Source organism: Eschrichtius robustus, chromosome 19 (assembly GCF_028021215.1).
Source record: "Eschrichtius robustus isolate mEscRob2 chromosome 19, mEscRob2.pri, whole genome shotgun sequence".
Lineage (NCBI taxonomy): Eukaryota > Metazoa > Chordata > Mammalia > Artiodactyla > Eschrichtiidae > Eschrichtius > Eschrichtius robustus.
Genome location: NC_090842.1, coordinates 59,915,969 through 59,943,811, shown reverse-complemented (window position 1 = coordinate 59,943,811; position 27,843 = coordinate 59,915,969). Strand labels below are relative to the sequence as shown.

Here is a 27,843-nt window from a genome sequence, read left to right as displayed (position 1 = left end):
TTCCCTGAGGAAAAATTCCCTCCACCCAGAGCCTAAGCCAAAAGGGACAAGTTTCCTAGGTATGCCTCAATGGCATCAATCAGATTTTTTTCTACCACATTCTTTCATTCAAGATATAGCCCTTCAAGGGACTAAGTTTTATGCTAGGGCCTCTGCTTCCCTAATAAGGGCTTGGCCCAAGGTCCAGCAGCTGTTAAAATCCAAGGCTTTATATGATCCAGCAATCCCACTCCTGGGCATATATTCAGACAAAACTATAATTCGAAAAGATACATGCACCCCTATGTTCATAGCAGCACTATTTGCAATAGCCAAGACATGGAAGCAACCTAAATATCCATCAACAGATGAATGGATAAAGAAGATGTGGTATACACACACAATGGAATATTACTCAGCCATAAAAAAGAATGAAATAATGCCATTTGCAGCAACATGGATGGACCTAGAGACTAGCATACTAAGTGAAGTAACTCAGAGAAAGACAAAATCATATGATATCACTTATATGTGGAATCTAAAATATGACACAAATGAACTTATTTACAGAACAGAAATAGACTCACAGACATAGAGAACAGACTTGTGGTTGCCAAGGAGGAGGGGAAGGAAGGATTGGGAGTTTGGGATTAGCAGATGCAAACTATTATATACAGAATGTATAAGCAACAAGGTCTTACTGGATAGCACAGGGAACTATATTCAATAGCCTGTAACAAACCATAATGAAGAAGAATATGAAAGAGACTATATATATATATATATACATATATACATATATATATATATATATATGTATATATGTATATATATACACGTGAGTAGAACTAAATCCCTTTGCTGTGCAGCAGAAATGAACTTGGGCCCAGGAGATTTCTCATGTTCTCTCTGAGCTCAGCTGTACCTTTAAAAGGAAGTTTGATTTTTTAAACCAGTATTTCTGGGTATTTTTCAGAGGCAACCACACTGCAGAAGCACCAGTCTCAGAGTCTCCTTCACAAAACACATTCATCAGATGGCATCATTCTCTGTTTACTGGCTGTTCAATAAAGACCAAGAATCTTTACCTGGTTTAAAAGCTCAGCTTCGTCTGGCCCCTGCTAGCACAGCATTCACCACCCTCACCACCCCCATCTCCCCTGCTCTCTCCACTCGAGGTGGAGAATAGAAGATATCACCCTCTTCTGTTATTAAATAGGCTCTGCCCCCTTCTGACTCAGGGCCTTTGCATATGCTATTCCCGCTGATTGCAACTCTTTTCTGCCCGACCTGTTTCACCTTTTTTACACCTTCAGGGCTTGGCTCAAACTCACTCATCACTTCCTCAGGGAAGCTATCTGACCTCCCCGCAAACAAGGTCAGACAGACCTCAGTTATACCCTCACAAAGCTCCTATATTTCTTTACGGCATTAATCACAATGCCAGAAAAATTATAGTTGGAGTATCAATTACAATTATTAAAATTATGCACTTATTTGCGAGAATATTTTAATGGCTGTCTCCCCCATTGGACTGTGAGCTCTGCAAGGGCCCAGCCTGTGGGGCACCCCCAGTGCCCAGCTCAGGACAGGCAAAGAACAGGAGCTCAGTAAACGTGTGGTGGATTAACGAAATACAAATAAGTGCAGAACCAGGGCAAAAAACTAGGAGCCCTGATTGCCCGGCCACAGGCTCACCTTCAATAGGCCAGGCGTGAAGGTTCCCTTTCTTGGGACCCACATTCTCAGCAAAATCACCAACCTACCCGCCCCCAGCTTAGATGGGGAGATAAGAGGAACTGACCATATCAATAAATGTCTTGAGTTTTAATGAGTCTGCCATAGAGCGTTCTTCCCCACTTCTCCATCCTGGGGGCCCAGATCTCAGCTCAGGTTGAGGGGGTAAGAGCAGGAGAGGGGAATAAATGTGAATGGGACTGAGGGACTGGGGCTGGGAGAAAAGGGACCAGGTGAGGCGCAGAAAGAAGGAGCTAAGCCCAGGCCCTGAGACAAGCCAGACAGCCAAGCCCTTTTAGCATCCAGGGAACAACACGGTGACCAAACAAAACACATGTGGTCCTTATCGGCAAAGTGGTGTCATATTGTGCCCAAAGTTCCAGGGCAAGTCTGTATTGGGCCCTAAGTGCCTGCTGGGGGCACTCTCAGCCTGGAGAGTCAGGAGGAGGCCCATCCTGTACCTGGAACTTGGGCAGAAGGCGTGATCTTGGCCTGGAAGGTGGGAAGGACACACCAACTTGGGCCTGGAGGAGATGCCACCTCGGGCCTGGGGAGCTGGGAGGGGGACCTCCTCGGGTCAGGAGGGGGTCTCATCTTGGACCTGATGAAGAAAACCATAGGGGGTCCCTGGAGCCCATAATTAAGTAGGTAGTTTAAACAAGATGGGAGAAGCAAAAAGAAGCAGAACCAAACCTAAGGGTACAGCTGGACCCAGGAAACAAGATCAGGCCAAGGGGGTGGAGCTAAGCCCAAGGAGAAGGAGCCAGGAGGTGGAAGAGCAAGGCCTAGAAGGAGGAGATGGAATCAGAGCCAAGCCTGGGGAGCAGAAAAAGGGTCCAGATTAGAGGGCAAAATTCCAGAAGTGGGACTAGGACCAGAGACATCAGGGAATCTGCGCCAGAAGCAGGACCAGCCCCTGTGAACAGAAAACAAACTGAGGAAGGCAGGCAGACAGGAAAGGTGAGGCTCTGTGAACCGCTAAGATGGAGACAGGTTAAGGAGTAGCTAGTTACCCAGGAGTTTGAGCCAAGCTTCAGACACACACAAGCTCTGAACCAGGAAGCAAGGGCCAGGACCAGGGGGAGGAACCAGATGCTAGGGCCTGGCAGGGCTGCACAGCATTAACCCCCCCACCCTCCCCCCCTCCACACACACACACACACACACACACACACACACACACACACACAGAGCATTATACAGGGGGCGGAGTTATCCCTGGGGGTGACAGCAAGATGGGTGGGTGGCTAAACAGGGCACAGAGCCAGGTCCCAGAGGCCGCAAGGCCTACCCCCAGGGCTCAGTCAGGCGGGAGAGGGGGTCACGGCTAGGCTCGCGGTCCCGGGTCTTGTTCGGGCTCGGTGCCCGGCACGCCGCGGATGTCGGGCAGCAGGCGGCAGCCGGCCACGATGTCCAGGCGCTCGGCCAGCGCGCAGAGGTCCCCCCGCGCCAGGCGCACGCTGTGGGCCGCTGCCAATCCCGCCGCCTGGGCAGCCGCCAGCCTACCGGCCAGGGCGGCCACGTCACGGCCCGCGCGGCGGTACACGCCGCTCACCGCGGCCGCTACGTCGTGGTCCAGCCGCGCCTGGCTCTCAGCCAGCCGGAGCTGCAGCAGCGAACGCGCGGGGGCGGGCGCCGGGGCCTCCTCCTCTCCCCAGGCCTCCCCGGCAGTCTCCCGCTGCACCACGAGCGGAGGCAGATCCCTCGGAGCGGCCTTCGGCTCCGGCTCCGAGTCCGAGTCGGTCTCCGCGGCCTCCCCGGCCACCCGCAGTCCCGTGGGGCGGCCGCGCGTCGGGCCCGACGGGCCCAGGTACAGCTCCTCCTCCTCCGACGAGGACGCAGAGAGCTCCGAGTCCGTCTCGGCCGCCTCCCCCGGCACCACCGTCTCAGGCCTCCGCAGCGGCCTCCGCCGACGACTCTGGGACGCCATGGCGCGAGCTAGGGAGAAGACGCGCGAAGGGATGCTATGAGAGGCGGGCGCCCTGCCGTGGTTAAAAGGCGCAAGTTCTGGATTCTCAGCCCCTCCACTGACTACCTTAGCAATTTGGGGCCATCTGCTTCCCCTGCCTGGGCCTCAGTTTCCTTTTCTGCATCATCATCCCTGATGATGATGATGACGGGGGCTACTGGACCCCAGCCTCCTCAGTGTACTGAGGGGAAAACTGAGGACCACCAGCTCGATCAAGGCTGAGGCACGAGTACCCGGAGTCCCAAACTAAGCTCTTTCCGATTTTGCCTCCTAGCAGAGGCCACACCCCCCACCGTCCTCCAAGGCTTGTCAGATTCGGAAGCACACGGGCTCCTGAGCCGTTCAGGTACCAGTGCCTGGGTCACAGAAAGGGTAACAGCCCAACTGGACTCTGGGAAGGGTGCACTAAGGGCGGGGTAGGGAGCGCTATCACCGCAGACCGTACCGAGTCACCGGAGCGCCCAGCCGACGGGATCCGCTACCTAGCCGAAGTGCAGAATCTTTACCGAGAGAGGAGAAGGCGGCAGCCCCAACCAACAGGGGAGCAGGTTGGGAGGGTGTCGGCCAATCACCTGGACCGCTCGCCTACCAACCAGGAAGCAAGCCCTCAGGACCAGCTTTTGGGGGGGGTGGGGGGTGGGGTGTGAAGAGCCACGTGAATATGGGCACGGCCAATAGGAAAGCTGTTGGGCTGGCGCTTCCGGGTTGTGCTGCGAGGCGTGCAGACAAACGGGGACTCTAAGTCACGTGTAACAGCGACTCGGCCAATGGAAATGCTCGAGGACCCGGAAACGGGGAAGAAGCAGAGGGAAGGGCGGAGATACTTGTCACGTGCTGCCAATATAGACAAAGCAGGCCCTCCCCCTAATCTCCCAGGTTCAGGCGCGTGCCACGAGAGCCCAGAAAAGGAAGGCGGGGCTAGCCCGAAACACCAATGGAAGCGAGAGTGGGCGGGCTCGCACTTAGGTGCAGGAGGCGGGGCTTGCCCAGCCGGGCCAATGAGAACACTAGGCGCTGAACGGTTGTTAGGCACGGGAGGCCGGCGCATGGCTGACGCGGTACTGTTCGAGTTTCTGCACACGGAAATGGTAGCGGAGCTGTGGGCGCAAGATCCGGACCCCGGTCCCGGGGTGAGCGCCGGGCCCCGGGGGGAAGGAGGCACGGGCCGCGGCGGGAAGGCCGGGTCGAGGCCCCGGGAGGAGCAGAGGGCGCGGCAGCGGCCCGGGTCGAACCCCCGCCCTTGCCTCTCTGGGCGACCTCAGGCGCCAGCTTCCGCCTCTGCAAAGTGGGGTCGCAGCAGGGCCGGCCTCGAGGGTCGCAGCTAGAACTGAGCGAGAGAGTTCGGGGTCAGGCTCTTAGCTCAAAGCCTGGCACAGAGTAAGCGGGTAGCAATTACAGTAATTACGATTACTGGGTATATATTGAGAAGTTATATATTGAGCCTGGGTTGAATCCCGCCTGCACCACTCATACAGGGTGTGAGAGCCAGTGATCCGATCTCTGCGTGCCTCAGTTTCCTCCCTTGTAAAATGAGATCATAACAGCACCTAAGACTCCGAGCGAGACATTGATTCATTCAACAAACTTACTGAGCGCCTACTGTATTCAGGGCACTGTTTCCCTGTCCTCGTGAAGCTTACGTTTTAGTAGGGGAGTCAAAACAAACAATAAATAAAAATAGAATGTGCCACCAGCTAGTGAGAAGTTTTATAAAGACAACTTCAGGAGAGTTGGGGAAAGAAGAGAGGTAGAGTGGTGGATGGTGGAGGAAAGCCTTTCTGAGGAAGAGAAGGGAGGAAGCAAGCCCCGGGGATAAGTGGGGGGAAGAGCATTCCAGGGAGGGGGAAGCCTTCTGTGAAGCCCTGCGGAAGGAGCGTGCTTGGCATCTTGGAAGTTGGCCCTTATGAAAAATAAATGCTCAGACTTTAAAGCACTTAGTACGATGTCTAGCACCTAATCAGCCCTCAAAACACGGAGCTCTTGTTTTAAAGTCTGTTACCAAGAAGAAAGGGTGACGGAGAGAGTAGGTGCTTAATAAGTGGGGCTGTGCGCACTTTTTTCATTATTATTCTTTCTATGATCATCATCAATATGCAAGACATTTTTATTGGTCTGTGTTTTCTTCCCAATTCAGGAGGACAAGGGTGTTGCTTGTTAACATCTCAACATACTTTTTTCAAGTTCATTCATTCAACAGACTGTCACTAAAACCTGAAAGGTGCCAAGCCCTGCTGTAGGCTCTGGGGATTATTCAGCGAGCCATGCCAAAACCCTTGCCCTCCTGGAGCTTACGTCATAGTGGGGTAGACGGACAAATAAGATAAACGAGTATATATTGTACCCTGGGAAAAGGCTATGAGAACGTTAGCACATGGGAGAGGGAGTGTGCATTGGCCTGTGTTTTGGGGAGGGGGCTGCAGTGTCTCAGCACCCCATCCATCCTGGCTTTCAAGCCAGAAACCCGGGAGTCCCTGACATCTGCCTTTACTCCCTCACCTCCAGCCATCAGCCAGGCCCTTCCTGTTGTGCTGTCTAAATATGGTTCCCATCTGGCCCCTCCCTGCTTTAGTCTGGCTTCCCTCCTCTCTGCCCTGTACCAGCCTCCTCCCTCATCTTCCAGCTCATTTCACCTGTCACATCGTCACTGCCTTGACACCTATTAATCCTTCAGATCTTGGCTCAAATGTCCCTTCCTTGGGGAAGCCCTCCCTGAGGCCCCAGTGGAAGTGGGGTATCCTTGTATCACGATAAGCATGTATCTGAATTATGTATCCATATGATCCTTTGATTCACAGCCTCTCCTCTGCCAGGCTGCCTGCTGTGTGGTGTGGGTGGGCACCGGGTCTGTGTTGATCACCCCATAGTAGGTCCTCAGCATGGATTTGTTGAAGTGAGTGCAGCCCCTGTGCCATGGAGGGTGTGGGCGGGGACTGGCATTCACTTAGTATCGTGGCCAATAATAGCACCCATCATGTGCCCGGGTGGGCTTCACATTCCTGATTTCATTTGATCCACCTAACAACCCACAAAGGTCAGCATGATCCTCCCCACTTTGTAGATGAGGAAACAGAGGCTTTTATAGATGGAGTCTTCACTGTCAAGTGGCAGAGTCAGGAATGTAACTAGGCCTCCCACTTCCAAAGCCTGTGCTATAAACTCTCGCCTGTCTTTCTCAGTGTCTTCTCTGACACTCTGGGAGGATTTTAATGGGTTCCTGTGGCCAAGCAAGTGGGGGGGGGGACACGCGGTTACTCAGCTTTGCTCAGCACAGGGCTTTTACAGCACGAATGCGCCTGTGACCCTTGGGCGTGGCTCTCTGCCCAGCTGTCTCTGCAGTTCTGATGCTGGGGTCCCACACCAGAGATTCCGGTGGAGCTGGGCCAGGAAGTGGCCTGGGCGTCAGGCCTCAGAGCTTCTGGGTGGTTCCTGTGTGCAGCCAGGGGAAGGACTGCCGTCTCCCCATATTCTTTCAAGCTGGGGAGCCCCGTTTCTTAGCACATCGTGGGCAGCTGCCCTGTTTCGCGCAGTCTTTTCTCTTTCGCTCTCGGCCCCTCCCCTCTCTGCTCCTTCTCTTTGGTCCAGCAAGTGTCCTGTCTGAACGACACGCAGGCCTTCTGTTTCTTGGGTACTTATCGTGTCTCCAGCACAGGATTTTATCTGATTTCGTCCTCAGAACAGCACTCTGAGGTTGACGGCATCATCCCATTTTACAGGGGAGGGACTGAGGCACCAGAGAGGGAGGGCTTCCCCGACGCTGCACAGCCAGGATCAAAGGCAAAATCAGGACTCGGGCATCCGTGCCAGAGCTTGTCTGTGGCATTAGGCCTGCCCTGCCCACCTGCCCCAGAGCCCCTTGAGGAAAGCGATGGTGGCTGGTTCATCTCTGTCCCCACAGCACAGGCGCCCAGGAGCCACAGTCATTGTTTAGGGCTTTTTGATCTCCACGTCCTGCCTGGTTATTTGTGGCTGTTGAATGGATTCTCCTGGACGGTTACGGGTTGAATGGAAGACTGGCCAGAGGAACTGGGAGGTCGAAGGGCCTTTGTTATCAAAGCAGGAAAAGTTCCAGGAGTCGGAGGAAGAGGCTGTGGTTTGTCCACCTCAGGAGCTTTGAAGATAAGGGGAGCCTGTGGGCAAAGGAGTGAACCCCTCTGTGTGTAATGAGCTGTCATCCACTGGCCTCTGGCCTGGGAACGGCCCTGCTGGGCAGGCCCTGGCCCACCGAGGCCCAGTGAGTGCCCAGGCCAGCCCCTTCTCTCAGGAGGGCCTGTGGTGGGCGTAGCAGCCATCAGATACGGTCCTTGTCCTCAGGCAAGAGCCTGGAAAACCAACCAGTTCCTGGCACAGTGATAGCAGGGGGCAGAGCCCTGGAGGGGGCGCAGTGCATCCGAGGCCACAGAGCCAGCAGTGGGGTCTCCGTGCGGGAACTGGGGCTCTGTCCTGAGGGCGGTGGGGGCCATAGAAGGTTTAAACTGAGGTGTGCCAGGCTCAGATTTACTTTTCCGGAAGTCCTCCCTGGCCACGTGGATGAGACTGGATGGAGATTGGGTGGGGAAGGGCGCTGCTGCAGGAGCCCGAGCAGAGGTGAGGGGTAGACGGAGGGCAGGCGGAGGGGGGCTGGGTGAGCTCGGAGAGTGTCAGGGGAGAAGGTGGGATTCGGGGTTGTCTGGGCACCACCTGGGTGCATGAGGACAGGGCGACAGGGTGGGAGGTGTGCTCTCACCCTGTCACTCACCTGGTCACTCAGCATAGTTCTTTTGGGTCTTCTGGGGCCATTCACCTTGGGGAAGCCGGAAGTCATCCCTTCTCCCTGTGCTTTTAATATATATAAATTTATTTATTTTTGGCTGCAATGGGTCTTCGTTGCTGCACACGGGCTTTCTCTAGTTGCGGCGAGCGGGGGCTACACTTTGTTGCGGTGCGCGGGCTTCTCATTGCGGTGGCTTGTTGCGGAGCGCGGGCTCTAGGCACGCGGTCTTCAGTAGTTGTGGCACGTAGGCTCAGCAGTTGTGGCTCGCGGGCTCCAGAGCGCAGGCGCAGTAGTTGTGGCTCGCAGGCTCTAGAGCGCAGGCTCAGTAGTTGTGGCGCTCGGGCTTAGTTGCTCTGCGGCATGTGGGATCTTTCCGGACCAGGGCTCGAACCTGTGTCCCCTGTATTGGCAGGCGGATTCTTAACCACTGCGCCACCAGGGAAGTCCTCCCTGTGCTTTTCTTAAGGCAGGAACCAGCGCTGCTCCTTCCTGGGATGCCCTGCCCTGGGCCAGCACAGAGTGGCTCCGCGGGTGGGGCTTGAACCTCACAAATAACTAATAACCAAGGGGCAAGGCAGGCCAGGCACGCAGCCCCCCACCCAGCTCCATCGAGTTTCAGTCCAGGACGGGACCCGGGGGGACGCAGTTTGGTTTACTTGTTTTCCATTCATCCTACTCGGAGCTCTGTGGCCCTTTTCGGTCTGGACGCTTGAATCTGCCTTTAGCAGAGCACATGTTCCTCTTACGCGCCTTTCATTATTTCTTCTCCCGCATCGTTCCATCTCTCGCAGTCAGAGGAATCCTAGACTTCCCAGATCTCTTTCCGCATGTCAACTTTTCTCTCATTTTTTTTCCTACCTCGTGGTTTTCTTTTTTTCTTAACAATCTGTGAGGTTTTACCTTCCTTCCAGATTTGTCTCTTTTTCAGCTCCCTTGTGAACAAACGTTTCTTCTGGCTACCATTTCATTTCTAAGAGGGTTACCTTGTCCGACTGTCCCTTCCTCCAAGTGCCCGAGCTGCTGCATGGACGCCCCTCGTGCCCACACCGACACGCCTCCTCCGAGGGGCCCCCCCCCCGTTTCTCCCATTATCTTGGTTCCTCTCCGTGGGCTGTTGTGTCAACCCGGCTGAGGCAGGCGTGGGGAGCCCAGAAATGCACTGGCTCTGGGCTGGGCTCCGGAGGCTTCCAGTGGGATGGGAGTGTCCCGCCTTGCCCTCCCTCCTCAGGAATGATGAACCCCTAGTGCCTGGAGAGCTTTAGTAGGGATTGGGGCTTGAACACCGCTGAGTCCTGGGAGGCGGCTGCCAGAGAGCAGGTGGGGTTCTGCCGCCCTCCTCCACCCTCTCTCCCGAGTCACCCGCTCACCCTCCGCCCTTCCCTCCCTCCTGCCTCTCCTCCTCCCTGCTCGCATTATTCCCCGCTCCCCACCACCCCCAGTCTCTTCAGTGCAGCAGATATTTAACTGGCCCCTTTCAAGGGCTGGGGACCGTGGAGCCAATAGCAACAGCTGCTGTAGAGCGAGCTGCCGGTCACACCACGCCTGTGAGGTCGGGCCCCCCTCCGCCCTCTCACCAGCTTGTCATCCCCTGGGTGCCCGTCATCCCCACTAGGCTTGCCAGGCGAGCTCCTGGAGGCCAGTCAGGAAATGTCTGTGGGATGAACAAGGGAGTCCTGGGGTCTTCCCTGTCCCTCGGGGAGTCCTCGGGACACAGATGCACTTAGAGCGGAGCCCAGCCAGGCCCCCTCGGGGAGCTCACCTCTAGGAGGGAGGTGACGCAGGGGTGGCAGAGAAGGCTTATCGAGGGCGGGGCGGTGATCCAGGTGCTGAGATCCGTCAGCCCACAGAACAGACCCTCCTTCGTGGGGCTTTCCTTCCCTTTCCCCATCAGCTCGTCGTCATGCGGGCTGACAGATGCAGAGGCCGCAAGTGACAATGATAGCAACGCTTCCTGAGCCTGACTCAGAGCACTTGGCTTGCACTTACCCACTCCCTTAATCCTCATGAGGACCTTGGGAAGGTCCTCATCTTACACGTGAGGAAACTGAAGCATGGGGCAGCTGGTAGGGGTCAGGGGCTGATCTGGCCCCAGACCCCGGAACCAGCCACCAGGCACACGTCCCCCTCTCTGCCTCTCATGCCCCAAGCTCAGATCCCGCACATCATGAGTCTTCAAGCCCTCCCCGCAAGGCTGGCCCTGCTGTGCTGGAAGAAACCAGAGAGCGCGTGCCAGTGCCACCAGCAGGAAGCTGTGTCCTTCCCCAGGCCCGGTTCCCGCAGGAAGAGCACAGAGTGGCGGGACAGGGCCTGCCTATCATGTAGCCCAGCAGAGCAGAGGGCCAGCACACAGGCCACCTCTGCTCCGACCTCCCTACGCCTGGCGCATCCCCCCAGCGGGCCTCAGCCCTTGCCACTTCCCTGGGGCAGGGACAGCTGGGGGTGTTGCCCTGGCCGCCCACCCATCTGCCACCTACCTGCAGGAGTCAGACCTGCTCAGGTCCGAAGGACAGCCCCGTGGCTGAGGGTGCCTCTGGGAGGTGTGACCTAACCCCTCTGTGCCTGGTCTCCAGGTATGAAATACAACCTACCTTATGGGGTTGTTAAAATTAAACAAGGGGGTCTGTACAGGGCACCCGGCACAGTGTGTGCTCGAGTCCCCGTTCTTCACTTTGTTCATTCAGCATCTGTTTCTAACGCACCTCCTCCGGTGTGCCCGGCCCCGTGTTGGTCACCACAGGCCGTCCTGGTATTTCTGACGCCCCCAGTCTGGGCCAGCCTCCCTCACGTGCTCAGCTCTCTCCAGGTCACACAGATCAAAAACACCACACAGGTCAGCTCTCCTCCAGCCACGCCGTCCGCCCTCCCGGGCACGTGGACAGACACGAGGTGCAGCCCTCCTGCCACCCCCATCCCCGTGCCTCAGCCCCTCCACCGTGGGACCCTGGCCTGCCCTCCAGAAGGCCGCGTTGCCACCACTGCCTTCACCGGGCACCCGAGGGAACAGTTCCCTCCCCCGTGCCCCTGTGCGTCCCTCCCAGGATTCTCGGCTAATACGTTAAGGCCTAATGATCACAGTTGACTTTTCAGCCCCCCTGCTGGCCAGGGGCCAGGGCCCATGCCTTGTGGCCCCCTTACTCGCCACATGAGCCGCAGGGCAGGTCACCTTGAGTTTCGGGGGTAACGGGAGTGCTACTGCACAGGGTGGTGTAAGGACAGACGCTGAAAGTGCATATAGGAAGTGATGGGTGTTATCAGGAAAGACTTGACCAGCAGGGTGAAGCTGAGCCTGGGGAAAACCCGTTTTTCCTGGAATGAAGGGGAGCGGGTCCTGAGGGCTGATGGGGTTTCTGGAGGCGTGTGACGGGGTGGAGGGACAAAGCCGGCCTGGCCTGCCAGCCTGTGTAGCAAGGCCCTCCCCTCTGGGCCTCCTCGCCCTGCACGGGCAGGGACGGGCAAGTCCCCTCGCAGCGGCCACACCCGGCGGCCCCCGGCTCCCTCAGGTGACCCAGGGCCCCTGCGCCTCTCTTCCCTGGCCTTCTAGGGACAGAAGGTGAGCCTGTCGGTCCTGGAGGGCATGGGCTTCCGCGTGGGCCAGGCCCTGGGCGAGAGGTGAGAGGTGGGCAGGAGCTGAGGTGGGGTCCCTTCCTGGGCACAGCCGGGCGCAGAGGGTACCTTGCTCCACTCCTCCCTCTTCCTCATCCCGGGGCTGCCCCACCCCCGCCCCCGGCCTGGCCTGGCCCCACAGTGTCTGCCGCTGGCCCCCCACCCCAGGCTGCCCCGGGAGACGCTAGCCTTCAGGGAGGAGCTGGACGTCCTCAAGTTCCTATGCAAAGACGTGTGGGCGGCCGTGTTCCAGAAGCAGATGGACAGCCTGCGCACCAATCACCAGGTGTGTGCCCACGCCCGGTGCCCGAAAGAGCCGGGGAAGGGAATCCCCGCCTGGGGCGGCTGCAGCACGCCCAGCCCGGCCGTGGGGACCTGCCCAAGCTGGGAGGCAGGCACGGGCCCCCTCGGGGCCTCTGTGCCATGCTCCAGGGGAAGCCAGGAGGCTGCTGTGGGGCGTGGCAGCTGCTTCCAGCCTCCCTGCAGGCCTCGCCGCCTGGGCCCCGGAGCCGGCAGAAGGCCCCTTGCGGCGGGCGGCACCTCGCCTCGGCCTGATGCTGCTTGTCCGGACCCGGTCCTAGTTCCCATTAGGAGCCTGTGCTGTGCTGGGGCCCCGCGGGCCGCTCCACGGGCCTGGGCTGCAGCTTCTCACCACCACCCTGGAAGGTCATGCACCCAGCGGGGCAGGACACCAGGCCCGGGGCGGAAGGCCCGTGGGTCCTCGTGCAGCTCTGAAGGACGGGCCCGTGACCGGCCACCGCGGTTTTGAGGGAAGGGTCCTTCCAGACCTCAGCCCAGTGGGGCTGGGCCCTGGGTCCTTGCTTCCCCTCCCCCCCAACAAAGGTACAGGCGCCACCCCAGCCCCCGTGGGCCCCTCCTCTGTCCCCAGGGGACCTACGTCCTGCAGGACAACAGCTTTCCCCTTCTCATCCGGATGGCCTCGGGTCTGCAGTACCTGGAGGAAGCGCCCAAGGTATGGGGGGTGGTGCTGGGACTCCAGCCCCAGGCAGGCCTCTCCCCGAGCCCAGGACCCCGGGAGAGGGAGGGTCCCAGCGTGGCCCCCCTGGTCCTGGGTGTTGGCCTCCCCCCTCTGCCCACAGTGACCTGTGTCCCCCGCCCCCAGTTCCTGGCCTTCACCTGCGGCCTCCTACGTGGCACCCTCAGCACCCTGGGCATCAAGAGCCTGGTCACCGCCTCCGTGGCAGCCCTGCCCGCCTGTGAGTTGGGGTGGGGGGCTCCCGTCCCCCGAGTGAGGCAGGGGTCCCCCTGCTCCCGGGGGGCCGAGGAGGTGGGGCCGGGCCACCCCAGCCCCATTTCACAGATGGGGAGTCTTGGGCCCAGAGTGTTTAAGTTACAGGCCCGGGCCACACAGCTGGTGCAGCGCATCCATGCCCCTGCCCCTGGATGTCCCCCGCAGCCTGCTTCCCCTGGGGCATGCCAGCCTGGAGGAGACAACCCTTGACGATGAGCTGGTCTAGTGGTTTCGAACACTCTTCCCGGCGCGGGAACCCAGGTGGACATAATGGAAGCCACCCGGGTTGGTGCTGTGCTGAGGGGCTCCACAGGCAGCCAGGCCCCGTGGAACTTGCAGCTGGCGTGATGGGCTGTCCTCCTGACCCCCGGGTCCCCGCTGGCCCACAGTGCCCTCCATCAGACAGGCCGAGGCCCCACCCTTACCTGGGGGCAGCCTGCAGCCAACACTCCAGTCCCCTTCCCTCCAGGTGTCTTCCCCTCTGCCAGTGCCCAGGCCCACTCATCACCGGGGACCTGGGACCCGAGTAGGCAGGATCTGAGCAATACATGCCCCAGAAGCCTGTGCCAGCCCCTTCCCCAGCAACCGACATGCTTGGCCTTCATGCCCCCAGTCACCCACACAGCCCTGGGATGCAGGCCAGGTGGGCAGGAAGCATCACCACCCTAGACCGGTGAGGAAACTTGAGGCCCAGCTGAGGCCACCCAGGCTGTTGGCGCAGGGCAGGGATGAACATCTCTGAGCTACTGGGGTGCTGCCTCTCCTCTCCGGTCCCAGCCTCAGGCTAAAGCCAGCCCTTCTCTTCCAGGTAAGTTCCAGGTGGTGATCCAGAGATCCTGAGGGAGCCCCAGGCCCCACCCCCAGCCGAGCCGCACGCCACCCCATCCCGAGGACCCGGCTGCTGCCCGTGCTGGTGGCTGGTGCTGGGGAGACGGGGTCCCACCGCTTCAGGGCCTCACAAGCGCTCAACAAATGGGTGTCATAGGGAGGTGGGGGTGTCCCAGGGGCAAGGTGGGCCCCGCCCCAGTCGGGGCTGGCGTGGAGGGAGCCCGCATCGGACACGTCCCTCCGCACGGCAGGTGCTCAATAAAGGTTCTGTACGCGGGACCAGATTCCAAGTGGAAGGCGGGGGTCACGCAGAGTGCTGGGGGCAGGGTCATCTGCAAAGGGACGGTTCGTGTCACAGGTCCTGCGGGGGAAGCAGGCTACCCTGTGTGGCTCCCCATCCCGCATTTCCTCCTCTCCTGGGCCCCCTCCTCCCCAGCCTCAGCCCTGGAGCTTGCCGCCTCCTGCCCTGCACACCTGGCAGGGGAGGGTGGCCCCTGGCACTGGCACCCTTGCCAGCATCAAGTCTGGGGCTGCTGTCTTCCCAGCCGGGCCCACAGAATGGACCTCTCCCTAGGAGCAGGGCCAAGGGCCCCCAGGGTGCTGGCAGGGGTGGGCTGGGCTGGGGCTGCCAGGACCAAGGATGGATGCAGGTGAGGTGGGCCAGACACCCTCGGCTCCCCCAAAACACACACACACACACACACAGAGGAATACACAGTTCATGTGCCTGGAGGATGCGAGTCATACCAAGAAAAGAACAATGGCCCGGCTGACCAGCCCCTGGGCAGCTCGGCCTCCATGCCTGCACCCCACCCCCTGCCGCCACCTCCAATGTTTACATTCATAGCATCCGGGGGCATCACCCATCTGGACTCTGCCAGGCTCTGCCACTTGCTGCCTGATGTGGGTAAGTACCTCCACCTCAGAGCTGTACGCCGAGGCTGCGACAGACCCAAATGGGAGGAGGAAGGGTCTCCTCAGTGGGTGGGGCTCCTCTGCAGACACCCCATCCAGCCCCTCCCCAGCACACACAGCTGAGCACCACGGTCCCTGGCCTGCCTCCGTGCCTTTGCACGTGCCATTCCCTGCCTGGCCCACTCCCCAAACTCCTGCTCCCTCTCCGGTGTCCAGCAGCCACCAGCCTCGGCTGCCCACCACATCCCTCGGAGCAGTTGCTCACTCGCCCGGCGCCTGCAGCCCTGGGGGGGCTCCTAGACAGCCTTGTCCTGCCCTGCCGCCGCGTTTACTTGTTTATGTCCCACCGCGCTTCCCCTTGGGTCCCTCTGGGTCCCTCAGCTGGGTGCTGGCACTGTCCAGCACAGAGCCTGCAGATGTTTCCCAAATGAATCGCCGTCATTCAGCTAAACTGTGTGTGCGCGGACAGGCGGGGGGAGTGGGGGATCGGCCCAGCCCTGCGCTCAAGAAGCTCAGGGCTGTCCTGGAGGTTCCCCCCCAGACTCACCACGCCCCCACTCAGACACACCAGCCTGGCCTCCCTGATGGGGCAGGGGTGCTGGGAGGGGGGCAGAGTCCTAAATTGGCAGAGGACAGGGAGGAGGAAGTTGCTTGAAAGCCTGGTGAGGGGAGAGAAGTAGCCCAGGGGAGGGAAGGGGCATAGCTGGGCTACAGGGGGCAGTGTCTGGTCACTGGGCACTGCTCTGTGGTTGCCTCCCCCATCTCCCGGGGGAACCTGTGTTCGACCCATCACGCCAGCAGCAGGCACAGGGAGACAGGACCCTGGAGAGCAGAGGGGCCCCCCACACACGCTGTGCCTAAGGCACCTCCTGCCCAGCCATCCCCACCCCCAACCCCGCTCTCACCTCTCGAAGAACGTCTGCAAGGCGCCTCCACCTACCCAGCACAAACCACTGCCTGCAAAGCCTGGCTCTGCCTCCAAGACCCGGGGCTAGGGACTCCATCAGTCCGGGCCTCTGTTTCCTCATCTGTGAAGGGGGCATCACCCCCACCCCACTGGAGCGTGGCAAGGAGGAAAGAGGTTACTGTAGATAAAAAAGCATGTTGGGACTTCCCTGGCAGTCCAGTGGTTAGGACTCCGCCTGTTCGCTGCCGGGGCTGGGTTTAATCCCTGGCTGGGGAACTAAGATCCCGCAATCCGCGTGTTGGAGCCAAAAAAAGAAAAGCATGTACGCTGAGCGCGGCTCCTGGTGAGCCTGGAACGCGCGTGTCGTCGTCATTTTATGTGAAGCGTCTGGAGCAGCTGGCAAATGGGCCAGTTGGCGCCATTGTTGCCGAGCACCAGGCTCTGGGCTCAGGGGACTCCTCCTGACAACCGCGAGAGGCAGGCACGGACGCCGGCCCGCTCAGCAATGAGGAGGCCGAGGCTCAGAGTGGTGAAGTCACCTGCCCAAGCTCACACAGCTGGACCCTGGAGGAGCTGGCACCTGAACCTGGGACTGCATCTTCTCTGGGCCTGGACTCCCAATCCGTGTCCCAGCTTCCTTCCCTCCCACAGCATAATAAGTGCCCAGACCAGCAGACCCTCTGGCGGGTCCCGCCCCGGGCAGCAGCGTGGCCTGCCATCTCCATCCCTTACTGGGGTACCGCGGGGCGGGGCGGGGGGGGGGGCGGCGGCAGCCCCCAGTCCTTGAGAGCTGAGTGCACCAGACAGGGACTGGGTAGGCTTGCTGGGAAGGGGCGGGGACAAGGTGGGCAAACCGGTCGGGCCACTGGGCTCCTGGCTCCCAGCTCCCGGGCCTGTCACCAGTCGGGGCTGCGCTGATGCTGCCAGACGGTGGGGCTGGCACAGCAGCTCGGCTGGCGGCGGCGGCGGAGCAGGGAGCTGGGGCTGCGAGGCTGCCATCAGGTACAGGGGACCCCAGGCCGGGGGGATGAGGTGGGCAGGGGCCACGCGCCGGGCCCCCAACCCTCACCAACTCCAGCTCTCATCCCCGTTGCCTCTGCCCCTCGGGTTCTCCCGTGCCTGCCTCTAAACAGCCTCCTTGCCTCGCTTCCGCTTTGGGCGCCCCACCTCAACCCCAGCTTGCTCAGCCTCTCCGCAGACTGGACCACGCCGACTTCATCTGCTCCCCTAGAGTCCCCCTCCCTCAACCCCTCATCAGGTCCCAAATGTCCCAGCCCTGACATTTCAGCCGCTCGCGGGCTCGGTGGCTCACTGCTCCCCGCCTCTCACCGCACTGCTTTCAAGTCCCTTCAAAGGGTGCCAGCCTCCACCGCCCACAGCACACGCCCCAGTACCTAGCTCCCCCCTAATCTTACTCAGCCATCCCCTGGCTCCCAGCCCACGTCGGCTCAGCACACTGTCCCAGCCTCTTGGAGACTCCCAGCAGCTCCCGAACACCCAGGCCTTGGAAATCTCACCCACCCCAAATTACCCCCCAACACCCCCCAAGCGTTCTCATCCTCCCGCGCCTGGCTGTCCCGTGCCCCCATCCTGACCTCTCCCTGTTACTCTGAAGAGCACCCCCATGCCACCTGGGTAGCCCAGGACCCCAACATCAGGGATGAGGTCTCATCTACCGCAGGTCTCAGGGCTGTCCCGCGGGTGGGTACTTGCTGCTGGCGCCCGAGGGGGCTGGGTACTGAGCCCGGCCTCTCCTCGCCCCCCCTGCCCCCAGCAGGCACCCCGGCCGCCATGAGCCAGCACTGCACCATCCACTTCGCCAAGGGTGCCCTGCCACCCCGGAACCCCGCCAAGCACTACTTCTTGGACAGGGAATTGGGGCACCAAAAAGGTAGGGGTTAAGTCTGGGCAGTCCTGGTCACAAGAGAGACCTGTGAGTGGGGGGCTGCTGAGCGGATGGCCAAGCAGAAGAACCTCAGGCCCCCGGAGGGAAGAGCCACCGGCACTCACCATGGAGGCATCTGCACAGGGGGCCGTGGGGACCCTAGGCCCTGGGAGGCCGGAGGTGGGAGCCTGGGCTGGGGATGCCAGCAGGGGGGGCCCGCCTGGCCTGCCCCTCCCCCCAGCGTGGACAGAATTCCCTCCCCAAATCGCCAGGCCTGTGGGGACTGCCCCACAACCTGGGGGGAGCAGTGCGGTGGGCGGGAGGGGTCGGAGGGCAAGCCCCCAGCCCCCACTGAGTGCGTATGAACGAGGCGGGGGTCCAGCCGCCCACGGTGACCGCAGGTGCCGCTGCTCAGGGCGAGGAGGGGGCAGTCACTCCCATCAGGGCTGATTCAGCCTCCCTGGGGCCTCCCAGGGCAGCCCCCTTCCCGCCGGCCTGGTCTGAGCCCAGCTGTGAGGCCCACCCCCCTTCCCAGTCCCCACCCTGTTCCCCCTCCACAGTCACCTCTCATCACTCTGGCCTCCTGTGGACCAGCCAGGCCAGCTCCCAGTGGAGTCCTCTCCGTTCCCCAACTGGGGGACACCCCAGGGACCGAGGAACTTGGGGTAGCAGAAACTCTGGGACATCATCCCCCCTCTAGCCCCTCACCTGGCTAAAGCCCAGGCCCCTGCACCTCTTCCCACCCCCCACCCCCCGCCCCAGCCGTGGGAGAGCGCAGGGCATGGCCCCTCCTCGGCCCACAGCCCCTCCTCGTCTTCTCTCTGACTTCTCCTGGGCCTCAGCTGAGTGCTGAGCCCCAGCCTCCGCCCGAAGACCTGACCTGGTTCCCGCCAGTGCCCCTCAGGGGTCAGGGACCCAGGCCCAGTCGCCCCCCACTTCCTCCCTTCCGGGAGGCTGTCACCAGTGGTACCATGACCCAGCGGCACCTCAAGCCTACAGGCCCTGTCGGCCACCCCCCAGGCATGCCAGGCCACCATGGGGTGGCGATGGCTGTCGCCGGGGCCTCCAGCCCCCCGTTCTGCAGCGGTGGTCCCAGCCCGCACTTCCTAGCCCCCCGTGGCAGCGGCTCCGCCCCGCTCACGGCGCCCAGAAGGGGCCGCCTGCAACCACTACCGCCCCCATGCAACTGGCCAGCAACCCCCAGCCGGCCCCTGCACGCACCCCCTCACCCGCCGCGGCACACACCACAGCCAGCAGCGGCCCAGCCCTGCCCTCTGCAGCCAGCACCCTCCTGGAGCCCAGGAGGCCCACGGACACCTGGCCCCTGCCTGCCCCCGTATAACCCGTAGCTCCTTCACCTCCTACAGGTCCGGAGCTCACCCAGCCTTCCCTTCCCGGGGCTCTGTCCCTGCCACTTCGCCTCCCACCTAGGCCTGGGGCCTGCCCTCCTCACCCCTCACTCTGGTTCCTGTCTGGGAGGGCGCTCGTCCCTGACACTGGGCCTCCGGGCAGCCGCTGCTCCTTCACCTGTTGGGATCCAAGGCTTCCAGGCCAGGCCTGTCCATGGTGCCTCCATCCCGGGCTGGCCAGGGGCCCAGGCCCCAGCTTTTGACACCCTTGCTCTGCTTCCTCTCTTCCCAGCCCTCCTGACTTGGGGCAGCGGGGGATGAGCACCAGCTTGCTCTGGTGTTGGGGAGTGCAGCTGCAGCAAGAGGCAGGGGGTGGCCTGAGGGATGGAGAGAGCAACGCAGCCAGGGGAGGGATCCACCCACCCACCCACTCATTCATTCATTCACTCACTCTGTGACCAGGTACTGGTCGCCTACAGGGGGTGCCAGGCTCTGTTCTGGGGGTGTCACAGGAAGCAGGGCAGACAGAGATCTCTGCCCTCATGGAGCTCACGTTCTATAGGCGGTGGGGGGAGGCGGGTACAGGAAACAAGATAAATAGGAAAGTTCAAAAGTGTGTCACCGGGTGATAACCATGTTGGGGGAAGAATAAAGCAGGGAGAGGAAATGGGGTTTGCAAATTAAACAAGGTCATCAGGCGAGGCCCCATCAAGTCTGCATTTAAGCAAAGATGGGGCAGTTCTCTCGAGTAAATAGCAGCAGCAGCAGCAAATGCAGACTCTGAGGTGGCCTGTTCAAGGGACAACAAGGAGGTACATGTGGCTAGATCAGGGGAGGTGAGGAGGAGGGTCAGACGGGGTCGAGAGGGTGGAAGGTGGCCTCGTGGACGCGGTGAGGGCTCAGCCTTCTCCCCCTGGGGAGGTGGGAGCCACGCGGGCCCAGAGCTGACTTGGCATGTGACCTGAGAGTTGACTGTAGGAGGTAGGGTGGGAAGCAGGAGTCCAGGCGAGAGGTGCCGGCAACCTGACCAGGGAGGTGGCAGTTTCCAGGTCTGGTTTGAAAGGAGAGCGCAGCTGAGCGGGGACCCAGAAGGGCACATCTGGTCCTGAAGGAGGGGGCTGCCTGCGGCCACAGAAACCCTCTGTCGGAGGGTTTGACCTGAGTCATGGCTGGGAGTCAGGGAGCGGGGTGCCGGTGCTGGGAGGGGCTGAGGGCGAGCACTACGGAGGGTAGACGGGGAGCAGGGTGGTGCCTGGCCAGCGTCATTGACTCAGTTTCCCCACCTCCACCCCCTCCCCACCCCCGGGCCCCAGATATCCTGACAGAGGATGACGTCTACTGCAGCTGCCTGGCCAAGACTCTCTGCCACGTGCCTGTCCCTGTGACCGTGGGTTTCTATGCCCCCTTTGGCTGCCGTTTGCACATGATGCTGGACAAGATCATGGGTGAGGATCTGCGTGTGCTGGGGAAGGAGGGATTAAGGGAAACGGAACCTTTGCTCCCTGCCCAGCCCCAGGCTTCCCTAAGACCTGCTCACCCCTGAGGCCAGTCTGCCAGACGCCCAGAAATCAGCATTAACCAGGTCCCTCCCTATGCCTTTGCCCCCCTCCCCGCCAAATCCACTGCAAGGAGTCTTTCTAAAATACACATCTAGCCCTGTCCTTCCCCTGCTCAAAAGCCTTCCATGGCTCCCCAGCGCCCTAGGGAGAAAGCCCAGGTTCCTCGCTTGGCTCCTGCCAAGTCCCTCCAGGCCTCTGTGCTCCTCGGACCTATCTCTTCTCCTCAGCCCTGGCCGAGGGCCTGGCGCCCACAAGACCCCTGACAGATAATATTAATTGAAAACATGAGCTGAAACTTAGCCTGGTTCAAACGCTGCTGGAGCCCAGACCCCAGCCCCAATCATGGCCAGAGAAGCCGGAGGTGACTCACCTCCGTGTGCCCAGCCCTGGTGAGCACCTATCAAACAAGCCCACGTCCTGCTCCTATATTGTCACAGAGCAACAAACAGGGTCCTGGAAGGAGAAAAGATTCGGCTCTAAGGTAAAAGGAAACAGAACTTCTATTCTGTGCCGAGAGACTCCGATTCATTCCCACTGGCTCACTTACTACCCTCACAGCATGCAGATCGTGCCCCCAATCTCTCATGATCCATCCTCCAGACTCTCCCCCCAGCACTTCCTCAGCACCCAAGGGACACAGGGTGGCCAAAACAACCAGGGCCCTGCCCTTCCTGGGCTCACAGACCAGCGCGAGAGACAGACCTGTCCCCAGACAGGGATGACCCAAAGTGGGCAGGACTGCAGTGGGGGAGCCCAGGGCCACCTGACCCAGCTTGGGGATCAGGGAAGGCTTCCTGGAAGAAGTGATAGCTGAGCTGAGAGCTGGAGGAGAGGCAGTAAGCCAGGAAAACTGGACCAAGGGTGTACACTTGCTGCCCAGCATTTCTCTTCCTCAGCACCTGGCATGCATTCTTTGATTTCTTAGAGCCCTCCCTGCCCCCACCGGTCCTCTCTCCTCTGGGGGCTCTACTTCTGCCCTCCCCTGACCCCCCAATTCCCCCTCAGACCCTTTCCTGTTCAAGCCTGGCTCCAGGCCTCTCCTTCCGCACTTCTGCACCTGCCCAGCACTTGGGGACGGGCCCTGGCTCCCAGTCTAACATCCAGGCCCTATCCTAGCCTGAGCCGGGTCTAGACGCTCACACCTTCCCCTGCGCCCTTGGTCCCAGACGCTCACACCTTCCCCTGCGCCCTCGGTCCCGGCAGTGCTGATGCAGCAGGAGGCGACCCAGTGTGAGGCCAAGGAGCTGCAGCGCATGCAGTGGCAGCCGCGGCCCGTGCAGGGCTGGGGCTTCTCGAAGCTGCTGTGGTACCTGGTGTTCCTGCAGCCCATCATCACCGAGGTGCATCTGCGGCGCAAGAACGTCAAGTTCCTCTTCATCCGCTTCAGCGCCTGGCAGTACGCGGGCACTGACAAGCTGTGGGCCGGCCTGGTGACCACGCTGTGCGAGGGCATCCGCCAACAATACGGCGCACTGCCCTTCAGCTTGTACTCGGTGCTGGGCAAGAAGGCGGCCACGAGGCCGGGCTGCCGCCAGCGCGAGTGGCACTGCCGGCGCCAACTGTGCCTGACAGTGCTGGCACTGCTGGCGGCGCTCAGCCTGGGCATGAGCCTGCTCTACCTGTCGATGGGCTCCCACACGCTAAGCCACGGCAACCTGTTCCGGGCATTCGGCGGCGCGGCCACCACACTTTCGAGCTCCGGGCTGCTCATGGCCGTGTACTCGGTGGGCAAGCGCCTGTTCGTGAGCCAGCGCAAGAGAATTGAGCGGCTGGTGTTGCGCGAGAAGTTCGGCAGCCATCTGGGCTTCATGTGCGAGGTGAAGAAGGAGGTGAGGCTGCTCACCGACTTCCTGTGCTTCCTGGAGATCTACCAGCGGCGCCGGCTGCGCGTCGTGCTCGAGATCACAGGGCTGGACACGTGCTACCCGGAGCGCGTGGTGGGCGTGCTGAACGCCATCAACACGCTGCTGTCCGACAGCCACGCGCCCTTCATTTTCATCCTGGTGGTGGACCCCAGCATCCTGGCCTCGTGCCTCGAGAACGCCTGCTCCATGAAGGGCACGGCCGACAACGGTTACCTCTTCCTCAACCGCACCATCACGCTACCCTTCTCCGTGCCCATCATGGGCCATCGCACCAAACTGCAGTTCCTGCACGATGCGGTGCGAAGCCGCGACGACCTGCTCTATCGCGAGATGACAAGCAACGTGAGGTCGCTGGGCGAGGGCGGGGTCGGGGGCGGGGGCGGGGACGTCGAGCCTCTCCTGGAGATGGAGGAGCAGGCCCGGGCCGAGAGAGCGCAAAGCGTCCTGGAAGTCCAGGCGGCTCGCAGCATCCAGGAGGCGCTCTGCTGCCTGCACGACGAGGGCGACTGCCTCTTCGAGTACGTGCCCGACAACGTGGTGTCCATGCGGCGCATCGTCAACACCGTGCCCATCACCGTGCGCCTGCTGCAACAGCAGCAGGGGGACTTCGGGGGCCTCTCGCCGCGCCAGGCCGTGGCTTGGGTCGTGCTCGCCAACCAGTGGCCGTGCCGTCTCAGCTGGGTTCTGCAGTGCCTGGAGGACCGGCAGCAGGCCGGGGGCGCGTCTGAAGCCTGCGCGCGCCTCTGGGACGTGTTTTGCGACCACAGCCTCGAGCTGCACACCATGACCGAGACCCTGCAGAAGGTGCTCGACCTGGACGGCGACCCCGAGCTTTTCCATCGCTTCCTGGGCGCTGACTTCCCCTTCACCGTGGCCGAGGCGCAGAGGCTCCTGCGCTGCACCGTCAACCTGGACCACTCCATCCGCCGCCGCATGGGCCTCATCCGGGCCGTCAGCACGCTCAAGTCGCCCCGCCCGCCCGAGTCCCCTGCCCGCAAAGCCCCGCACACCGCCAGCGGAGCCAACCACGCCCCCGCCCCCGGGGCGGCCTGGGCAGGCCAGGCTCCTGCGCATGCATGCGAAGCCCACCAACCCCCCGGGACGGGGGCAAGTCCAGACCCATGGCCTGAGTGCCCTTCACTTGGGGTCAGTCTAGCCCAGGTGGGCCTTGAATGGAAGACCTTGGGCGCAGCAGAGGGCAACACTTCCTTTTGCCCAGATGAGAGCATAGCGGGCCTAACCAGGCCCAAGGCCCAGGGTCCAGTGTCCGGAATGAGGCCTGTGGTGGCCACATTCCCCAGGTGAATCTGTGAGCCAGAGAGAGCTGTTGGCAGTAGCTACCAGGAGTGGGGCAGTGTATCAGTGACAGCATCTGAGAGCCCAGGCAGAAGGACCCATGAGGAACTCGGGGTTCAAGTGCAATAAATGAAGATGTGAAAACCCCAGACTGGTCTTCGTGCCCCAGTCTCCCCAGCTCAGTGAGGACAGGCCACCAGGCCTGCCCTGTTCTGCCAAGCCCACTTCATCCCCAGGGAGTCGGGCAGCCTCAGCTGGCAGCCTGCTCCCTGGCACCCCAGAGGCGGGAGCGGCTGCGGGGGCAGGGGAGATGAAGGACAGAGGCATGCGCCCAGCTGACTCAGTGGGGCGCACCCAGGCCTCAGGGGATCCAGGTCCTTGTCCCCACACCCGAGCTTGTCCCTCTGTGGGCGGGGCAGGAGCTGGCATTTCCGAGGGTGGTGTCCCCAGTGACCTCAGCAGGCTGCTCCACTCTTGGGGTGGCTCCTTCCCTAGCATTAATGGGTTAATTAGGCCTCGACAGCACCCCGGTCAGCTGGGGCCGGCAGCGCCGCCTCCACCAGACGAGTGATTGTCCGGGGGGTACCTGCCTTATGGGTCACTCCAGGGCCACCCAAGGAGCCCCTCGATGAGGACAGGGAAGTTGAGGAGCACAGATGGGGCACAGGTCGGCCGGGGTGGACTAGGGCAGACCCCACCACCACCGTGGCTCACCGCCTTTCTTCCCACTGGGCGGACAGAGACCTAGGACGGGGGCGCCACTCCTCAGGGAAGCTTCCCAGTCCTCACTAGTCGGACAGCCACACGCTCAGGCCTGTGGTGTGCCTGGCCCAATCCAGTAGGGGAGAGGGTGTGACTTCTGAGCCAGGGCCCTGAGAGCCAAGGGGACAGTCCCAAGAGCTCTGCAAAGACGCCCAACCTCAGGCCCTGCAGCCTAGTGGGGTACTGACCTCACACGCCTTAGCTCCAAGGCTGGCCACAGCACTCCAACGTCCCTTGCCAATTACCGCTTCAGAGTGGACCTGGGGCAGAGTACCAGCCTGTGACTTACAGGAGCTTCCAGGACTGAAGCACTGGCAGTCCTGGCATGGCTGAGCTAGTGGCACCACCCTGGACGTGCTGAGAGATGTTTTCCAACAGCAGAGGGAGAGCCTGCCCAAGAATGAAGCCACCACAGAGAGAGATGCACGGGTCCTCGTGACGCTGTTAAGACAGACGTCTCTGTAGACGTGCTACTGGAGACAACGTACATCCCTTCCCGCAGCTCCCTCGGCCAACTTGACTTGGGCTTCTGTTCCTTACCACCCAGAGTCCAGGCTGGAAACAAACTGGCCCCAGCAGTGTGGGCTGCTGGGGAGGCAGGACTAACCCTTAGATTTGGCTGGAGGTCGGGAGCAGGACTGAGGACAGCCCCGGGCCCCAGGAGGAAGGTGCTCCCCGTTACATGATGTCGAGCAGTGGTCAAACTGGTGCCCAGTTTACCTTAGATTCTGACCGTGTGCCTGCCAAAGCTAGAGCTTTGGGAGACAAAGAAACAAAAACACAAAACCAAGACAGTGTGTCAGAGGGGCTGGGTGTGGCCAAGATGGCTCCCTGTTCCCCGGCATTCACGGGCCTCTACAGTGTGGGGCTTTTGCTGGGGACTTGGACCTAGAAGGGAGTGCAAGTGACGTGTGTCCCTTTCCCATCGCAGCAACGAGTTAAGAGGCAGGTTTGCCTTCGCCACTCTCCTCCCCCACCTGCCTGCTGGATGCAGGGTCTCCCGAGGCCCTAAGGGGTGGCAGAGCCACCAGAGGGCGCGGGGGCCTGGCTTCAGGAGTCACTTCGTGGAGAGAAACTGCCTGTCACCCCGAACACCCACATGCAGGAAAACACACATCTCCCATGTTAGGGCATCGAGATCTAAGATGTGGTACAGCATCTAGCTTGGGCGATACTTGCACGGCTGAAGGCAAAGGAAAGAAAATACTCGGCCAAAGGGACCTAACTCCATGATCCAAGACCCCTAAACAGTCAGAAAATCAGAGCATTGCAGAATTGGTCTATTAGTCTCCTGGGGCTGCTGTAACAAAGTTCCACAAACTGCGTAGCTTGGAACAACAGAAAATTATTTTCTCACAGGTCTGGAAGTCCAAAATCAAGGAGTTGCCAGGGCCGCACGCCCGCGGAAACCTATAAGGGAACCCCTTCTTGCCTCTTCCAGCTGCTGGTGCTTTGCTGGCGTCTTTGGCGTCCTTGGCTTGGGGTTGCATCGTAAGACCTCCATCCTCACAAGGTCTTCTGTGTCCTCACATCTTTCCTTTGAGCATGTCTGTTCTGTCACTGTCTCCAAATTTCCCCTTTTCATATTGGATTGGGGCCCACTCTATAACCTCATCTTTAACTGGATTACCTCGATAAAGACACTATTTCCAAAGAAAGTCCCATTCTGCGGTACTGGGGATTAGGGCTTCACGTATCTTTGGGGGGTGGGGAGGTGGGCACAATTCAACCCTGAAGGAACAGTTGAAAAGGCCCAATTCCTCACCACAAGCTAAACTGAAGGGCAGGGACAAGGCTGGGAACAGGACCCCAGCCCCTCCCAGGCACCACAGGATGGGGAGGCACCCTCCCCGCCCCCCCCCCCTTCAGCCATCTGTTGATCACCTGGCCTGCAGGTGGAGGCAGAGAGCAAAGGGGATGGGCGAGCACCCAACACCGCTGTAAGGGCCAAAAGCCCCCACTGGGGTTGATTCCTGAGCAATGGCTAAATGCGACCAAAGGCCTACTGAGATTTTTAGGGGGCCGTACTGACAGACCCCAACCTGGCAAAGGACTGCGGTTTCTCAGCATCTTGAAGCAAACCTCGCATTCCCAGTCTCCCCAAGAAGACTTGGGCAGGAGGCAGGGCACCCCGGAGGGGCTCATTCCACACCCACCTCACACCCGGGCACAGCTGCGCCAGCCGGAGGATGACACTTTGCGGGTGTCTCCCGGGCTGCCAGCGGGGTGGGTGCCACTGGCTGACGTGCATGGCTCCCCCCAGCCCCTAGCCCAGATGAGAGGGAGCCCCAAATGTGGCTGCCTTTAAGGAGCACTCAGGACACCGGAGCTGTCGGTGACTGAAGAGCAAACAGACAGTGGCCGAAACAGGAAAGGTGTTCATCCCAGACACCCAGGCAGCTGCGGCAGAAGACTCCTGGGTTTGTGCTGGAACCGAACGGGCTCCCAATCAGCAGCGCTGTGATTCTCATAACCTTTCCACCGCATCTCTACCCACCCTGGGCCGGCCTCCCATGCAGGAGAGGAGTGGGCACAAAGGCCTTCCCCTTAAGTGGTTCTTGCCTCTTCTGAAGGGTGAAACTCAGATTTCCCAGAAATGCCCAAGAGCCCTCTGGCCGCACCTCGGCGCCTGCAGGCGACCGGCCAGGTTCCGGGGCAGAGCGCCCTGCCGCCTGAACATCTAGGGCTGCCGGCGACGGGCTCGTGTCTGTTCTCCTCGGGCCACAGGCGACCGGGCAGAGGAATGACCTCTGGACCCGTGTGCCAGGTCCACCACCCTGAGAAGCTGGACCTGAAGCTGGAAGGTATTTGGGGGCTGCTTCCTCTGAAGAGAGGAAAGGGGAAGTGGGATCATACACGAGATGGCCAGCTGTGGCAGACACAGGAGCACGGGCGCGCGCGCGCCAAGAAGGGGCCTGCCTGTCCCGCCCCTCCTCTGGGGCCCATCCACACATGCCCCAGCAGATGTTCCGCAGCCAGGACCCGCCTGGGCCCTGCCCTCCCCGTCTCTGTGCCAGAACTCCCGCAGGGGGAGCTCAGGATCAGCACAAGCAGAGAGCAGGCCAGTGGGGAACCCAGCTCTGGTTTATTAGAAAAGGTGTGAGCAGACTTGCACCGACAGGAGCAGCCCTCCCCACCCCTGCCCGCCCCCCGCCCACCCTCACCCCACACCCGCGCCTCCCCCACC

At 60.9% G+C, this 27,843-nt stretch overlaps 3 protein-coding genes across 3 annotated transcripts; 2 read left to right on the top strand and 1 right to left on the bottom strand.

The window, feature by feature from the left end:
* Positions 1–225: 225 nt before the first annotated feature.
* Positions 226–4,289, bottom strand: BLOC1S3 (biogenesis of lysosomal organelles complex 1 subunit 3). The gene is made up of 2 exons (XM_068527538.1): positions 4,131–4,289; positions 226–3,654 (listed from the first exon to the last, which is right to left on the bottom strand). Exon 2 carries the CDS (start codon positions 3,644–3,646, stop codon positions 3,044–3,046), a length of 603 nt encoding a protein of 200 aa, XP_068383639.1. The 5' UTR covers positions 3,647–3,654; positions 4,131–4,289; the 3' UTR covers positions 226–3,043.
* A 404-nt stretch (positions 4,290–4,693) lies between these two features.
* TRAPPC6A (trafficking protein particle complex subunit 6A) lies at positions 4,694–14,422 on the top strand. The gene is made up of 6 exons (XM_068527539.1): positions 4,694–4,815; positions 11,977–12,044; positions 12,207–12,324; positions 12,928–13,011; positions 13,162–13,255; positions 14,099–14,422. The coding sequence occupies exons 1-6, from the start codon at positions 4,732–4,734 to the stop codon at positions 14,128–14,130; spliced, it is 480 nt and encodes a 159-aa protein (XP_068383640.1). The 5' UTR covers positions 4,694–4,731; the 3' UTR covers positions 14,131–14,422.
* Positions 14,423–14,567: 145 nt separating this feature from the next.
* NKPD1 (NTPase KAP family P-loop domain containing 1) lies at positions 14,568–23,975 on the top strand. The gene is made up of 4 exons (XM_068527537.1): positions 14,568–15,025; positions 17,715–17,831; positions 20,488–20,619; positions 21,937–23,975. The coding sequence occupies exons 1-4, from the start codon at positions 14,917–14,919 to the stop codon at positions 23,901–23,903; spliced, it is 2,325 nt and encodes a 774-aa protein (XP_068383638.1). The 5' UTR covers positions 14,568–14,916; the 3' UTR covers positions 23,904–23,975.
* Positions 23,976–27,843: the final 3,868 nt, after the last annotated feature.

Excerpts from the sequence above, each read along its gene's own strand:
- BLOC1S3 (XM_068527538.1), bottom strand. The coding sequence starts at position 3,646 with ATGGCGTCCCAGAGTCGTCGGCGGAGGCCGCTGCGGAGGCCTGAGACG.
- TRAPPC6A (XM_068527539.1), top strand. The coding sequence starts at position 4,732 with ATGGCTGACGCGGTACTGTTCGAGTTTCTGCACACGGAAATGGTAGCG. Across the intron at positions 12,325-12,927 it reads GCCTGCGCACCAATCACCAG|GGGACCTACGTCCTGCAGGA; the intron begins GTGTGTGCCCAC and ends CTCTGTCCCCAG. Across the intron at positions 13,012-13,161 it reads ACCTGGAGGAAGCGCCCAAG|TTCCTGGCCTTCACCTGCGG; the intron begins GTATGGGGGGTG and ends CCCCGCCCCCAG.
- NKPD1 (XM_068527537.1), top strand. The coding sequence starts at position 14,917 with ATGCCTGCACCCCACCCCCTGCCGCCACCTCCAATGTTTACATTCATA. Across the intron at positions 15,026-17,714 it reads CCACTTGCTGCCTGATGTGG|CAGGCACCCCGGCCGCCATG; the intron begins GTAAGTACCTCC and ends CCCTGCCCCCAG. Across the intron at positions 17,832-20,487 it reads GGAATTGGGGCACCAAAAAG|ATATCCTGACAGAGGATGAC; the intron begins GTAGGGGTTAAG and ends CCCGGGCCCCAG.